The 14,726-nt window shown below is 54.7% G+C and overlaps 1 protein-coding gene and 5 non-coding genes across 6 annotated transcripts; all 6 read left to right on the top strand.

Moving 5' to 3' along the window:
• Positions 1 to 1,163: 1,163 nt before the first annotated feature.
• RPL3 (ribosomal protein L3) lies at positions 1,164 to 8,386 on the top strand. Its single transcript, XM_029206406.1, has 10 exons — positions 1,164 to 1,214; positions 2,702 to 2,894; positions 3,702 to 3,870; positions 4,424 to 4,559; positions 5,604 to 5,790; positions 6,294 to 6,454; positions 6,999 to 7,100; positions 7,514 to 7,609; positions 7,949 to 8,068; positions 8,288 to 8,386. The coding sequence occupies exons 1-10, from the start codon at positions 1,212 to 1,214 to the stop codon at positions 8,330 to 8,332; spliced, it is 1,212 nt and encodes a 403-aa protein (XP_029062239.1). The 5' UTR covers positions 1,164 to 1,211; the 3' UTR covers positions 8,333 to 8,386.
• Positions 1,698 to 1,762, top strand: LOC114886255. The gene has a single exon (XR_003791263.1). It is a non-coding gene; the product is annotated as a small nucleolar RNA SNORD43 (small nucleolar RNA).
• On the top strand, positions 4,369 to 4,423 carry LOC114886281. Its single transcript, XR_003791288.1, has one exon. It is a non-coding gene; the product is annotated as a small nucleolar RNA U82P (small nucleolar RNA).
• LOC114886273 lies at positions 5,850 to 5,942 on the top strand. The gene has a single exon (XR_003791281.1). It is a non-coding gene; the product is annotated as a small nucleolar RNA U83B (small nucleolar RNA).
• On the top strand, positions 7,298 to 7,391 carry LOC114886272. The gene has a single exon (XR_003791280.1). It is a non-coding gene; the product is annotated as a small nucleolar RNA U83B (small nucleolar RNA).
• A 2,623-nt stretch (positions 8,387 to 11,009) lies between the features above and the next one.
• LOC114886263 lies at positions 11,010 to 11,139 on the top strand. Its single transcript, XR_003791271.1, has one exon. It is a non-coding gene; the product is annotated as a small nucleolar RNA SNORA2/SNORA34 family (small nucleolar RNA).
• Positions 11,140 to 14,726: the final 3,587 nt, after the last annotated feature.

The following is a 14,726-nucleotide window of genomic DNA, read 5'->3' as shown; positions in this document are numbered from 1 at the left end:
GGCACGAACCCGCGTCCCCTGCATTGGCAGGAGGACTCTCAACCACTGCGCCAGCAGGGAAGCCCGAGAGAATGTTTTTTAACAATGGTGTGAGCAATGGTCAGCCCCAGAATCCAAGAACAGGACGGGGTAGGATGGATGTGGAAGGTGGTGATCTATGAAAAAGTGTGTGTATTCGCCTGCAGCGAAGAGGCTGGAGTAGCTAGTTAGGGCAGCTTCTTGGCTGGCAGGCTCAGAAGTTAAGGCTTAATCCACGGGAAACAACAAGGGTTGGGGGTGGGCGTGGGGAGGGTCATGGGAAGTAACAAAAAGGGATTCGATTCTTATAAAGGTTTGGAGGGGCAAGCCTGGCGGCAGGGAGAGCCGCTAGGAGCCGCCTAGGACCTAGGTGACCCCGAGCCCAAGCAGACATCAGCAAGGGCGATTCATGCAGAGTCTGGGAAGCAGGGAGGGCCAGGGTCCGTGAGGCCGGGCAGCTGGACCCATGACCCTAGACGGTGAGGTGGTTCCGTCGCCTAAGACCTTCAGAACCAAGCACGGGCCCCCACAGCCAGATTCTCGGAGGAATAGCCGAGATGGGGCTTGAGGGAGGGGGCCCGAAATCAGGAAGCATTAAAGACAAGCTGGTACCGGGAAGCGGCTCTGGGTTGGGAGCCAGGAAACCAGGGTTCCTGTCTTTCCTCTCCAACTTCGAGCTGCCGGAAGCGGTGCGACTCGTCCCACTTCTATGTGCCTGCAAAATGGCAACAACGCTGTGTGGGACGGAAGCGGGATACCACGTGGGAAAGCGCCTTGGAACTGAAGCCCCAACAGGGTTACTCAATTCCAGAGATTTCATATGAAACCTGCATTTCATATGAAAAGAACCGACGTAGCCACTTTCCTTCACCGTAACAGCCGTTTCATCAAATTTGGCTGCTGGCCGACGCCTCAGGACAACTCTCTGCCGGCGAGTCCGAGGCTTTTCACTAAGTTTGAACTCAGCCGCTCGCCTTAGAGCCTCTAAATCCCGCCTACGAAACTGACGTCCCGGTCGGGACGTAAGCAAGGAGAGGACGAGCGTGCGTGGAAACGGCACCCCGTACCCGTCCCCCGACCCGACGTCTACCGCGGGCGCGCGCTCGCACGCCGGAAGGGGCGGAGCCATACTGGAATTTATATATCGCGCGCCGAGAGGCGAACGATCTCTACCGGCAGCATCTGACGGCAGGATGGTAAGGGACGTTATGGCGGACTTCTACTTGTCTGTCGCGGCGGCATGAGTGAATCCGCGGCACATCCCCGCCATCTCGCCCCACCCGGCGCCGGGGTTCTGCTCTAGGAGCATGGGGCACTCAGCAGAATCCACAGTCAGGTGTATTTTCTGAAAATGTCCGAGGCCTGAGGTTGGCTTTGGGCCTGCCGGTCGGCTGGCGAGAGGCCTTGCCACGGGAGCTGGGTTGGGGGGCCCAGGCCCGACAATCTTCAAGCCATGGATTATTCCTAGATCTCGGCCTCAGCATTCGAGATCCGAGTCATGAGCACTTTCGCCAGGAGGACCTTGGGTGGGAGCGTTTGGCACTGTTGTGAAAGTGGGAGGTGCAGAAATCCAGGCCGCAGGCGGCAGGGGAGGCTTTGTGTATGGGTTGTTGAATCCTCATTCTGAAACGTCTGGGACGGTTGGTACAACTCCTTGGGCCTCTAGAGTTACCAGAAACCAGAGATGATGAACTTATTGACGGGCGGACAGAGACTTGTGTGCTGATTGTCATGTTCTGATTTGGTTCTGTCGAGTTCTAGTGGCCTCCACTTGCCAGTTAGCTCCCGTTGGGAGCATGAGGAACCTTTACTACCATTACCTGCCACCCAGCCGTTTTACCAGGAGTCCCTGTTGTGGACAGAATGTTTATTGGAGTACAGTTGCTTTACAATGCTGTGTTTCTGCTGCACGACAACGTGAATCTGCTATACGTATACATATATCCCCATATCCCCTCCCTCTTGCGTCTCCCTCCCGCCCTCCCTATCCCATCCTAGGTCGTCACAAAGCACCGAGCTGATCTCCCTGTGCTATGCGGCAGCTTTCCACCAGCCATCCATTTTACATTTGGTAGTGTGTATATGTCCATGCTACTCTCACTTCGTCCCAGCTTCTCCCCACCCCCGTGTCGTCAAGTCCGTTCTCTACGTCTGCGTCTTTATTCCTGCCCTGCCACTAGGTTCATGAGTACTGTCTTTTCAGATTCCATATACGTGCGTTGGCATACGGTATTTTTCTTTTTCTGACTTCATTCTGTATGACAGACTCTAGGTCCATCCACCTCATTACAAATAACTCAGTTTCGTTCTTTATGGCTGAGTAACATTCTGTCGTATATACGTGCGTGGTCAGAATCTTAACTGACTCGCGCATAAGGCTGCTTGTTAAGCGATTTTTAATGCCATTACCTGGTGTGCCTTTGTCCTCTTTAGAGGAAAAGGTGGGTGGTTCATGTTCTTTAAATTATAGGGTGAGGGTTTGAGATACATGTTTAACTCATTTGGCTGAATAATGCCTTTTAGATGTGTGATCCCGAAAAAAGTAAATCCAGCACGTAAGCCTGTTACCTGGGTTCCTGGTGTGGATCCAGCATTGCTGGGAATCTTAGAACCTAGGCCTCTGGGGATGAAGAGGCGTGAGCTACTTAGAAGGTGCTAACGTTGATCGATCATTTTCTCCTAGTCTCACAGGAAGTTCTCCGCTCCCAGGCATGGGTCCCTGGGCTTTCTGCCTCGGAAGCGCAGCAGCCGGCACCGCGGGAAGGTGAAGAGCTTCCCCAAGGATGACTCTTGCAAGCCCGTGCACCTCACAGCCTTCCTCGGCTACAAGGCTGGCATGACCCACATTGTGAGGGAGGTCGATAGGCCAGGGTCCAGTAAGTACATGTTGCATCTTCCCAGCTGATTGGAGGGTAGGAGTTGGTGGGAACTGACTAGATGGGGCCGAGCTCTCAGAGGAGAGCAGGCTTTGGAGAGATCAGCAGAACCTCTAGATATCACAATGGAAATATATTTTAGGATCGATAAATGCTTCCAGGGTTCAGGTGGCTGGCACTGCTTGATTTAGGCAGAGGGAGGTAATGGTGTAGGGGAGCGTGATGAGGAAATTTGTCAAGAGCTGCAGCACAGAGAAGTATGCTAACCTGGGAGGTGGCAACCATTGAGGGTTAAATAGAGACTCCACTCACATTTTAGTGGCAGCCCTGAACTGTGAGCCTCACCTGAACGCCTGAATACTACCCATGTTCCTGGGTTGTGAAGTTCGCAGTCGAAAAGGCGCTAAGTAGAACACGGTGTTGGTGATTGAAACACAGTAAACAGACAGTTGAAAGGGTCTATGCCGAGGAATTACTACCTCACTATACTTAGTACTCTTGCATTTTCTAGGTACTAAGGAGTTTGTCTCTGGAGATGGTTATGATAAACCAGCACCGAAACCAGGCTGTTACTTGGCTGCATAGGGTCCAGATAGTTTTGTGCTGAGAAGGTCAATGCACACACACTGAGCATTCAGCAGTGAGGGAGTTTGGGCTGCGGTGCAGACTTCCCCACAAACCTTCCTGTCATCTGAAGCAACTTGCTTTGCTGGCCTGGAAGGGTACGCGACATTTTTCCAAAAGACAGCCCTCCTGCCGGGTACTTGAGGCAGCCCGCTCAGGTCTAACTGCCTGCTTCGTCTGCAGAGGTGAACAAGAAGGAAGTTGTGGAGGCTGTGACCATCGTGGAGACGCCGCCCATGGTCATTGTGGGCATTGTGGGCTACGTGGAAACACCTCGAGGCCTCCGGACCTTTAAGACCATCTTCGCTGAGCATATCAGTGATGAATGCAAAAGGCGCTTCTATAAGAACTGGTAAGGGAGCCGATGCCGCCTCGCCCTGGGTAAGGCTGGCTAGGAGGGCCAGGGCCTCAGCTCCATAGCCGGGGTGGGAGGAGCTGCTCTGGTGTCAGGTTTAGTTGCAGAACAGAACAATTCTTTGCTGCGCTGGGAGCAGCATCTTGAGACATTTCCTTCAGTGCCCACCTTAGTGGGTGCTACCTTGAGTCAGTTCAGTATTTCCTGAGTTGCTGGCAAGTGTTGAGTCTACTTAGAAGCTGAGGGATAGCAGTAATGCCCCCAGACCCTACCACCCCCGGTGTGTGGTCTGGTTAATGGATAACCTGGAGCAAGAACTTGTGTGTCTGAATGTATGTGACTTGCATCATTAATCTTGTGGACCTCTGCTCAGCTCCGCTCGGCTCTGCCCGATGAGCTCCATCCAGGCTCCGCTTGCCGGTGGAAAAGGCTCCTTAGAAGCCGGCAATGAGCCCCGTCCCCACACGGTGCCCGTGTCTTCCGCTCACCCCTTGGAGGGTGATGAAGGCTGGCACCTGGCCCCCTCCCCAACTCTGCTCTGCTCCTGAAGGCATAAATCTAAGAAGAAGGCCTTCACCAAATACTGCAAGAAGTGGCAGGATGTAGACGGCAAGAAGCAGCTGGAGAGGGACTTCAGCAGTATGAAGAAGTATTGCCAGGTCATCCGTGTCATTGCCCACACCCAGGTGAGCGCCCACTGCTTATTGTCAATGGAGGTGATGACCTACATGACCACCTGTGGCCTTTGGGGGGCTCAGTTACCTTCTGAGTTGATCCTCAGCTCACACTGGTTTTGTGTCAAGCCTCAGGATTTTAGGGATGGTAAGACTTTGAGGTTCTTATTTCCTGGAGGAGGAAGGGGTTGTTTAAAAGCAACACAGTCCAGCCAGTGCCCTGCCTTGAGGCCTGGGTTCCTGGGGCCATATTAAGGACAGTTGTCTGCTTGAGAAGGCATCCAGGTCTCCTCACATAGGGTTGGTTTTTTTGTTGCCAGCAGAGGGCACTGTGTCCCTGATGGTTCTTAATTAGGGAAAACCATATCCCATCTTAGGAGAACTGGTTGAAGGAACCGGTGAGTCATAACTAACGTTGTCTAGCCCCTAACTGAAAATAGTGTTGAGATGCTGGCTGTTCGCACTTCAAACCTGACATGTGAGCTGAACTAGCTCTTGGTTGTCTGGGTAGGAATGGGTGCCGCCTTTGCTGTCAGTCTGGGCGATTATCCTGGGTGTATACCCATGATTCTAAGTGATCAGTAGTCCTGTGTGGTTAGTGGCGAGCAGATTACCATAGATTTGTGGTGTGTGTCCATTACTGAAGACGGGTCAGTAGGATAACACTGGACAGCTCTAAAATCTGTTTAGATTCATTCCCTAATCACAGCTTGTACACTCACAGTGTTCTCTTGCTCCCAAAATAAGTGGCTTACTGATAATTAACAGAGCAAGGTAGATGGCCAGGGTAAACCAGGGCAGGTACCCCAAGGGAAGTGGCCAAAAGGACAGCGAGCAGGAACATTGGGCTGGTTGGTCCCAGGATCTGGTTAAATCAGCCTGTCTTAAGGTGGGCCTGGTGTGTCTGTCAAGGATCAGCTTATTCTGACCTGATTCAGGCACCAGAATTGAAAGGGGAATGGTACCCAGTGGGGAGTCGTAACACTGGAAAGCAAAACTGTTGCCTGTCGTGCCCAGCCTGAGTTCCTCTCACCTTGAAGCATCTGTTCCTTTTAGATGCGCCTGCTTCCTCTACGCCAGAAGAAGGCCCACCTCATGGAGATCCAGGTGAACGGAGGCACTGTGGCCGAAAAACTGGACTGGGCCCGAGAGAGGCTAGAGCAGCAGGTCCCTGTGAACCAAGTGTTTGGGCAGGATGAGATGATTGATGTCATTGGGGTGACCAAGGGCAAAGGCTACAAAGGTGAGCTTCGCAGTGGCCCACATTGCTGTGGCTAACCTGGGAGAGGGGTGTCAGGCCCAGCTGTTCTGTGATGAGGCCCTGGAATGAGCGCTGGCACAGCGCCCGAGTCAGACTGCGGAAGTATTCCTCGCTGCCTTCCTTCTGAGGACAGTGCTGTGGTCAGGTGGCTGGGGTAGCATGTGGGACCGGGCATGACATACATACGCTTTGAGCACACTGCAAAACGCGCTGGGAGGCTTCCTGAATGCTCTCAAATGAGCTTGATCACGTGCTAGTAGGGCTAATTTTCCAAGGCGTGTTCTTTGCTGATTATAACTCAAGGGTTGTGTCTCAGCTGGTATTCAAGCTTGCATGGAGATAGAAGAAGGGAGAGGACACGGCAATCATGTTGCATTGCATGTTCTGTGGACAGAGTACCACAAACTCAAGTTGGGCATTCATAGCAAGAAAGGGCCAATGGCATGGGTGCCAGGCACCTCAGTAATAGCATGTGTCTATTCCAGGGGTCACCAGCCGTTGGCACACCAAGAAGCTGCCCCGTAAGACCCACCGAGGGCTGCGAAAGGTTGCCTGTATTGGGGCGTGGCATCCCGCACGGGTGGCCTTCTCTGTGGCTCGGGCCGGGCAGAAAGGCTACCATCACCGCACCGAGATCAACAAGAAGGTGAGGTGCCCAAGGGGGTCCTGTGGAGACTTTAACCCTAGGAGGGGTAGGGTGGTCCCAATATCGGGAATTGGGGTTTCCAGTCCCCGTCACCATCGGTCCGTTTGTGGCGGAGCACCCCGTGGACTTAGTTGCTCGTGTCTGGTGGCACAGTTCTGACTCTCGGGTGTCATGATAGTAAAGTGCCGTCCTTGAATGTGGTTCTGGTGCAGCTGACCCTTGGCGGGGCTGAGGATGTGAGCTTTGTCTACCCTCTCCTGTTCCACGGTGTTTGGAGAAGCCTCATCCGTTGTCTCACTGGATGGCATTGTTTTCAGTTCAGGCCCAGCCACCTTTTCTTTGCTCAGAGCCTGGGACGCCCCCTCACTAGGGCCGAGGTCATAGCTGCTTTCCCAGAGCCCTTTGTAGGCGGCTAGCCCACCCCCAAGATGGATCATTTGTCCCTAATGGCTGTCCTCGCGTCCAGCCAGCTCCAGAGGCCTCTGAGCTGTCTCTCTGACCAGGTTTCTTGTTCTCAAGTATTTATGCTCATTTCCTCCTTCAGATCTACAAGATTGGCCAGGGCTACCTCATCAAGGATGGCAAACTGATCAAGAACAATGCCTCTACTGATTACGATCTGTCTGACAAGAGCATCAACCCTCTGGTGAGTAATGGGAGCTATCCATGCAAAGCCTCAGATATGTGGTCTGGGGGGTATTTCCGGTTCCAGGCCTCCCCTATGGGGCTGGGGCCATTTTTACAGCCAGTTAACTGGACCTCTGTACAGCATCCAGCTGTCTGTCCACGCTTTGTCATTGGTTGGGGGGAGACTGGCTCGTGAGGAGCGGGGTGGCAGGCCCAGCTGTTCAGTGATGATGCCCTGGAATGAGCGCTGGGTGCGGCGCCCGAGTCAGACTGCGGAAGTATTCCTCGCTGCCTTCCTTCTGAGAACAGCTCTGGTCAGGTGGTGGGACCACCAGGACCTGCGGGGGCGGGGGGTGTTGTGTGCGCGGTCAGACCTGTCTTCAGCCCCATACTTGATCTGTGCTGACCTTTGATGGCCTTGCTCCGTCCCAGGGTGGCTTTGTCCACTACGGTGAAGTGACCAATGACTTTGTCATGCTCAAAGGCTGCGTGGTGGGAACCAAGAAGCGAGTGCTCACCCTTCGCAAGGTGAGGCTGGAGGAGGGGGTGTTGAGCTCTGTTTTTGGGGGTTGGGAGGGAAGGCGGGGAGGGATGCTACTCCTGACTTTGAAGGCCCGGGAGGAGGGAATCCCGTGTCTGGCCTGGCCCGGCTGTTAGCTTCTGTTCTTAAGTGTATTCTCATCTGCCTGGTGGCAGGAGGAAGCCCCTTGGTAGTGGCTGGTTGGTGGTGTTTGGGGTGGGTGGGTGTCCTGATTCCAGGACTGATTTAGATGGAGTTGACCTCTGCCCTCTTAAGGTGAGGGACCTGTGAACAAAGATGGTACAGAGAAAGGCGTGGCTCTGTACCCTTGCTCTCTTGGTCCACAGTCCTTGCTGGTACAGACCAAACGGCGGGCCCTGGAGAAGATTGACCTCAAGTTTATTGACACCACCTCCAAATTTGGCCATGGCCGCTTCCAGACTGTGGAGGAGAAGAAAGCATTCATGGTGAGCACCTACCTCTCTGCCCTCAGGCTGGGGTGGGGGTGGCTTTCAGCTGCTGTCACCTGTCAGCCTGCCCATCTGGTACTGATGCAGAGGGGCCACCTTGTGCCTGTGTGTGCCCCGGGCTGTGGAGACCAGCCCGGAATCTGATGGCACTGCGGTTGGCGGTTATCCTTAACTGCCTTCTATCTCTAACCTTGCCTGCTGCATTTCTCTCCACAGGGACCACTTAAGAAGGACCGAATTGCAAAGGAAGAAGGGGCCTAATGTCAGAACGGATTATACGGCTGGTAGAATCTCAATAAAGTTATTTTCCAGTGACATCCATCTGCCTGTACTTCACCTTCCCGGTCCTGGCTGCCTCCCTCGGCCCTCATGCTCCCAGGGGCGTGCTGTCCCCGCAACCTCTTTGGTTGCCTCTTTCCCCTGCCACTTGCTGGGCCCCATGCTTGGAGCAGACTAGGTGAAGCGGGAGGCGAGAGCCCGCCAGCCTGGTCTGCCCTGCACTGTACGGCCAGCCTGGGGAGTGAGCTCTGTGTGAAATGTTTGTCACAGGGCGAGGAAGCTGGGTCTCTGCTGTAGAAGTTGTGTCTGTGCAGCTTGGAAGGAGGCAGTGAGGAAGGATCTGGTGTTGCTGTTGCCCATGGGCAGGGCAGGGCAGGGCAGAGCCTGGCTCTCTGCTGAGTGTAATTTAGTCACTAATTTAGTCACTAATCCATGCAGGAGGGGTTCCAATTAGGGCTTGCGGAGGTTCTTCTGTAGCCAGCGGCAGAGTTCTGGCCATGGGAGAGGGTGTCATGTAGAAGCCCTGAATGGCACCTGGGACTCGGGAAAACACTGGAATGTTTGCTTTGAGGAAAGCCCTGGTGATTAACCAGGACTTCATTAAAACAGGTGAGAATGTGGACCGGCAGAGGTCGAGTGCCTTGACCAGACTCACCTGGCTGGGTGAGGTCATTGAACCCCAATTTCCATTCTGGTCTAGGTCTGCTTTGGTAACTTGGCTCAGCCCCCGGTCCCGTGCCATGTTGTGCACCTGCATCATGTAGGCTGGTAAGAGCTTGGCTGCTAGAGCCCAGCGTCCAGTCCTGTGATGTCTGGCCCACCCTTTGGTGGGGTGGCTGAACCCCAGTCCAGTCCCTGGCATTCCAGGTGTACAAGATGCCCCCGCTTATCCCCCTTCCGGCTGCAGCTGCTCCCCACGTCACATCTGCCCGTGTGGTGTGTTTGCCTTAGCCCCACCTAAGCGGAGGGCAGAGAGCACAGCTGCAGCAGCGCCAATGGCCCTGCCCGGTCTTCTGGCAGACGGCTGGTTGCCCACCAATCAATCACTTGGGTTCTGGCGTCTTCTGAGCCTTAGTTTCCTCTTGGAAAGGGGTAGTGATGGCTGGGGAAAGATGGAGGTCCCATACTTACGGTGCTGTCTCAAGATGAGGTGGCCGAGTTGAACCTCTGGTTCCCTATGAGCATGGTATCTTCATGTCTCGCGTGAGGCCCTAAGATGTCCAGTCAAGGCACCGAGGAGGTTGCAGGAATTACATGTGGGCCCTGAGGCAGAGGCTGGTTGAGGTCTGGAGGTGCTGAGCAAGAGCCCTTGGCGGGGGACCCTTCCCCAACGTCTGTCTGCCCACTTCTTTGGAGTCCCTTCTGACCTCTGTGTGGGGCAGTGGGCCTCAAAGCCAACTTCTGGGCCAATTTGCCACCCCATACAACACCCGTCGGCTCAGGATCCAGGCCTAGACTGGCCAGAGCTGCACTTCAGGCTGGAGCCACCAGGGGGCGAGAGTGGGCAGCACCCACTTGGGGCAGCCCTGCAGGAGGACCTCTGGGCTTTGCGGGGGGGCGCAGAATCCCTTCCCCAACCGGGGTCTCTTCAGATGCCCCATAATCCTGGGAGTCAAGCCCACAGCCAGAGGGGGTCAGGACCTGCCCCAAGGCCACCAGGCACCTGTGGCAGAGTTAGGCGTGGGAGCTGGGCTCCTGGTCTGGGTTCCTGTGGGAACTTCTGTCCAGTCATATCCTGGGGAGGGTGCTGAGCTGGGCAGTGGCCCCACTGCATCCCCTCACTCATCCTGGTTGCCCTTGGCCTCTTAGCCTGTGGGCCTCCCCAAACCCTTAGGCCAGCCCTGGAGCCCAGCTGCCCACCCAGCCCAGGTACGAAAGGCTTTGCTGGTTTGAGCCGTCCTGGCTGGGCCTCACTCCCTTTCAGGACTCTGCCCAGTTGTAGGTATGGCCAGGATGACTCGGGATGTGGGTCCAGAGAACAGGCTGAGGGTGTGCACATGTGCCTCCAACAGCACAGGTAGAGCACACGCTCATGTCCCCACTCATGTGACATGTGCACAAAGAGCCTTTTCAGGGGCAGGCTTGCTTGACAAGGGCTGAGCCCTTATCTGTTGACCATCCCCATGTCCCCATCCTCGTTTCCGCCCTGCCCCTGGCCAGTGAGTGCTTTGAGGCACACCCAAGGTCACAGATCTGAGCCTCAGCCTCATCTGGGTGGTGACTGGCCACCTCAGAGGTGGTGGTTATGGGACCCAGTGTGGAAGACAGCCCCAGCACGTGCACAGAACGCCTGGAACTGGTCAGGACGAGTAATTGGGCTTCCAGGGGCAGCGGAAAGCTCAGCCACATGTGTGGGATCAGCTTCATTCTCAAGAAACCTGAGCGACCGCGGTGGACAGAGCACTCCTCCAGGTGCTGGGGAAGCAGTGCTGAACTCGAAGGTCTATCTCTCAAGGAGCTTTTATTCTAGTTGGGGAGGGCAGACAGGAGACACAGGCAAACAAGACAGTTTCAGAAGTGATGAGGGGGTTAAGACTGCTCTTCCACTGCAGGGGGTGTGGGTTCGATCCCTGAAGATCCCACATGCCCTGTGGCCTAAAGTAAGAAAGAAAGCATTGGTCTGCTAAGATAATATTTGGGTAATACAAATGATAACGCTTTCGCCCTGAATTAAGGCCAGCAGTTTGCTGAAGCTTTTGGTTTTAAGCAGGAGCGTAAAGTTCCTGTGGTCTGTTGGCCATTTCAGAACTTTATGCATGAAATGGTTAATTCATTAGAAAGAAACATCTGAGTCATTGGTGGTAGATGTGGGTCAGAATTTAGAGATCCCTGATTTAACTTTCTTCATTAGAATTATATTACTGTTAAGTCTAGTTACTACAAAAGTGGCTGTGGATCCAAAAACAGAATGATTCTGAACTGAGCTTTCTTTGAATATTATCCTTTTGTATGGTCAGGGCCCTGATTTGTATATTTTAGACTTCATTCAAATTGGAAGCTTAGTGAATATAAGTTTGGGCTGTAAAACTTTTTGAGTTGTATATTGGATTGTGGAAGTGCATCTGTATTATGGACATTGAGAAAGTTACTTTCATAGTAAATGCACTTTATTTTTTACTTAAAAAAAAAGATTTTTTTTTTGCCTACGCTGCGTGGCTTGCGGGATATTGGTTCCCTGACCAGGGATTGAACCCGGGTCCACAGCGGTGAAAGCACGGAGTCCTAAGCACTGGACCGCCAGGGAATTCCCCTAAATGCGCTTAGAAAAAAAGTGATGAATGCTGTGAAGAAATAAGACAGGACATTGGGATGCCGAGTGATGGTGCAGAGGAGTCCTTTCTGAGACCTGAGGGTGTAAAAGGATGCAGCCTGGTGGAGCTCTAAGGGGAGAACACCCCACGCGGAGGGAACAGTAGGCACAAAGGCCCTGAGGTGGGAATGAGGTTTGGGGCTCAGACCTGAACTCCTGAGGGAGGCAGCTGAGTGAGTTCCACGAAGGTGGCACCGGCTCCGCCCCCAGCCCCGCCTCCATAGCCAGGACCTGGCATATAGTAGGTGCTCAGTAAATGTTGTTCCCAGGGTCTCTGGGAGTCGCCCGTTCTTGTGTATGTCTGGGTGTCCCATGAGGGGGTCCCCAGGCATTGCCGTGGGCCTGTGGTGGGCTGGGCAGCGGTCTGGGCCTCCTGTGGACCTTGTTTGTGTGTGTCACAGAGAGTGCATCTCCAAGTGCCTGGCGGTGTGTGCTTCCTGTCACCAGAATCCCCAGACAGACCTCTCCGGGATCCTGTGGTGACAGAACAAGGAGCCTCATTACATTCCTCCTGGAAAAAAAAAACAAACCTGCTGGGAATTTCTGAGCACGTGGGAACAGGGAGGTGGCAGGAGCCACCATTGCCGTAAAAGGCAGAGCCAGTGACTTCGAGGAGCTTACCTGGGATGGCCTTGGGGGATGGAGGGGTGGACAGCCTGCTGCCACCTCGAGGGCTCACCCCAAAGTGCTCTCCCCCGATCCTCACTGACAGCCTTGCCAGTGGGGGCTGCGTGTTCGCCCCTCAGTCCTCATCCCCCAAAGCCTCCAGCCCTGTCCCCCCACCCCGGCGGGGGGGCCCAGCCCTGGCTTCCGGCGGCCTCACCCTCCTCCCATCAGCTCTTGGCAGGAAGCTACTTGTCTGAAGCTTCTGTGGTGCCCCTGCCCTGCATGCGACGTTCTGGCACTCAGGCTGGCACTCGGGACCTGCCGACCTCACAAGTATCGTGTGCCTCCCGGGGTCCGGACTCCTGGGCTGCTCCCAGGAGCCCAAATAGCTCTCCCTGTCCTTTCAGCAGAGGCTCTGAAGCCAGGTCTGGACCCCTGAGAGGAGAGGGGCCTGACCCGAACTCTTGGAGGCAAGAAAGCAACATCCATGAGCCCGCCCAGGAATGAGAGAGGTGGCATCCAGGAAACTTCCAGGGCCTATTAATACATCAGAGCTATTAAATGTCTGAATGACCTGTGTCCTTGGCACCCATCGGCCCCCTGGACTCACAATGCTGCCCAGGGCCCAACTTCACCTGCCCCTGGCCCTTGATAACAAGCGCTCATGTTGACTTTGAATGCCTCTGGAGGGTGGTGCCCAGGCTGACAGGTAGTAGTAATTGTGAATACCTTATACCTATTGGGTACTGTCCTAAGTACTTTATATATATAAACTCAATACTCAGGATCACCCCTTGAGGCAGCTTCTATTATTACCCCATTTTATAAACAAGAAACTGAGTCTCAGAGAGAGTGAGCCACTTGCCCAAGGGCACACAGTGTATAACTGGCAGGGCTGGGAGTTGAGCCCGGGCATTACTTCATCCTGAACCTATGGTACTAGGGGCCAGGAAAGTATATTTTGGCTCAAGGGAGAGAGTCGGGTGCTTATTTGGTTTTGGTTTCTTCGGCCGCGTGTGCAGCGTGCGCGATCTTAGCTCCCCGACCAGGGATTGAACCCATGCCCCCTGCAGTGCAAGTATGGAGTCTTAACCACAGAACTGCCAGGAAAGTCCCCAAGGGTGCTTATTTGTTGAGTACCTACTGTGTGCCAAGCATTGTGTTGGACCCTTTCAAAGCCATCTTATTTAATCCTTGCAATCACTATTCCCATTTCACAGATGGGGAAAATGGGGGCCCAGAGAGATTCAGAGAATCCTCCCAGGTCAGAGAGCTAGAATATACTCTGCCAGGCATCTTAGGTGCTGTGTCTCACTGAGTGATCATGACAGCCCCGTGAGTCGTGAGTCCAGATTCCTGTTGACACTCCTGTTTGCACAATGAGGACACAGAGGCATGGAGAGACCAAGCAACGGCCCCTCACTCAGGAGTGCTGAAGCAGAGAGTCAAATCCAGGCACCAGCAGCTCAGCGCTAACCACTGCACCGCACTTCCCCCACCGAGTTGGGGCCTGGAGGCTCCCAATGAGGAGCAGGAGGGACACCTCATCCCAGCAGCCACCGCGGCACCAATGTTCCTTCGCCCGCCACCTCTTGTAGGCGCACACCCTGGGCCCCTGCTTGCTTGAGAGATGGGGGCACCAGGGGACCCTACCCTAAGGGCTGCCAGCAGACAGGTCGGGGTGGGGGAGCCAGGTACCACAGCCGGCCCCACCTCCTCCTGTCCCAGCCCCGCAGCTGGCCTCTGGGCCACCGGGCCTCATGTGACTATGGAGAAGTAGCCCCTCCCGGCCGCTGCCTGCGCCTGCCCCCGCCCCACGCCGCCAGGCAGAGGAAAAGGGCCGTGAGGGAAGGAGCTAAAGATAGCCGACTCGCCGACTTCCCCATCCTCACTGGCCATCACCTCGTCCCCCGTGGGCTCCTCCAGTGGGTCCCCACCCCATGGCAGCCACTCCTCAGAGCCTGGTTGCCCAGCCTGGGGCACCACACAGGGACACAGGCAATGGTCCTGAGGTGAAGATTACCCACCCTCTGGGCACCGGGCCGGGCAAGGATGTGCCTCGTCCACTCTCGAAGTACCCCCCGACAGGAAAGGAGCATTATTATCACCCCTGTTATTATTATTATTTTTAATAAATTTATTTATTTGTTTATTTTTATCACCCGTTATTTATTTATTTTTGGCTGCATTGGGTCTTCATTGCTGTGCGCGGATTTCTCTAGTTGTGGCGAGCGGGGGCTACTCTTCGTTGGGGTGCGCGGGCTTCTCATTGCGGTGGCTTCTCTTGTGGAGCACAAGCTCCGCGCGCGGGCTTCAGTAGTTGTGGCTCGCGGGCTTAGTTGCTCCACGGCATGTGGGCTCTTCCCGGGCTTCTCATTGTGGTGGCTTCTCTTGTTGCGGAGCACGAGCTCTAGGCACGCGGGCTTCAGTAGTTGTGGCACACGGGCTTAGCTACTCTGC

The sequence above is a fragment of the Monodon monoceros genome, unplaced genomic scaffold, assembly GCF_005190385.1.
Source record: "Monodon monoceros isolate NGI ecotype Baffin Bay Population unplaced genomic scaffold, NGI_Narwhal_1 Super_Scaffold_6, whole genome shotgun sequence".
Taxonomy (NCBI): domain Eukaryota; kingdom Metazoa; phylum Chordata; class Mammalia; order Artiodactyla; family Monodontidae; genus Monodon; species Monodon monoceros.
Note: the sequence above shows the minus strand (reverse complement) of the source record. Positions and strands in the feature narration are given on the sequence as shown.

Bases quoted from the DNA above. Each gene is read 5' to 3' on its own strand.
- RPL3 (XM_029206406.1), top strand. The intron at 3,871-4,423 runs GTAAGGGAGCCG...CTGCTCCTGAAG, and splicing joins AGGCGCTTCTATAAGAACTG to GCATAAATCTAAGAAGAAGG. The intron at 7,101-7,513 runs GTGAGTAATGGG...GCTCCGTCCCAG, and splicing joins ACAAGAGCATCAACCCTCTG to GGTGGCTTTGTCCACTACGG.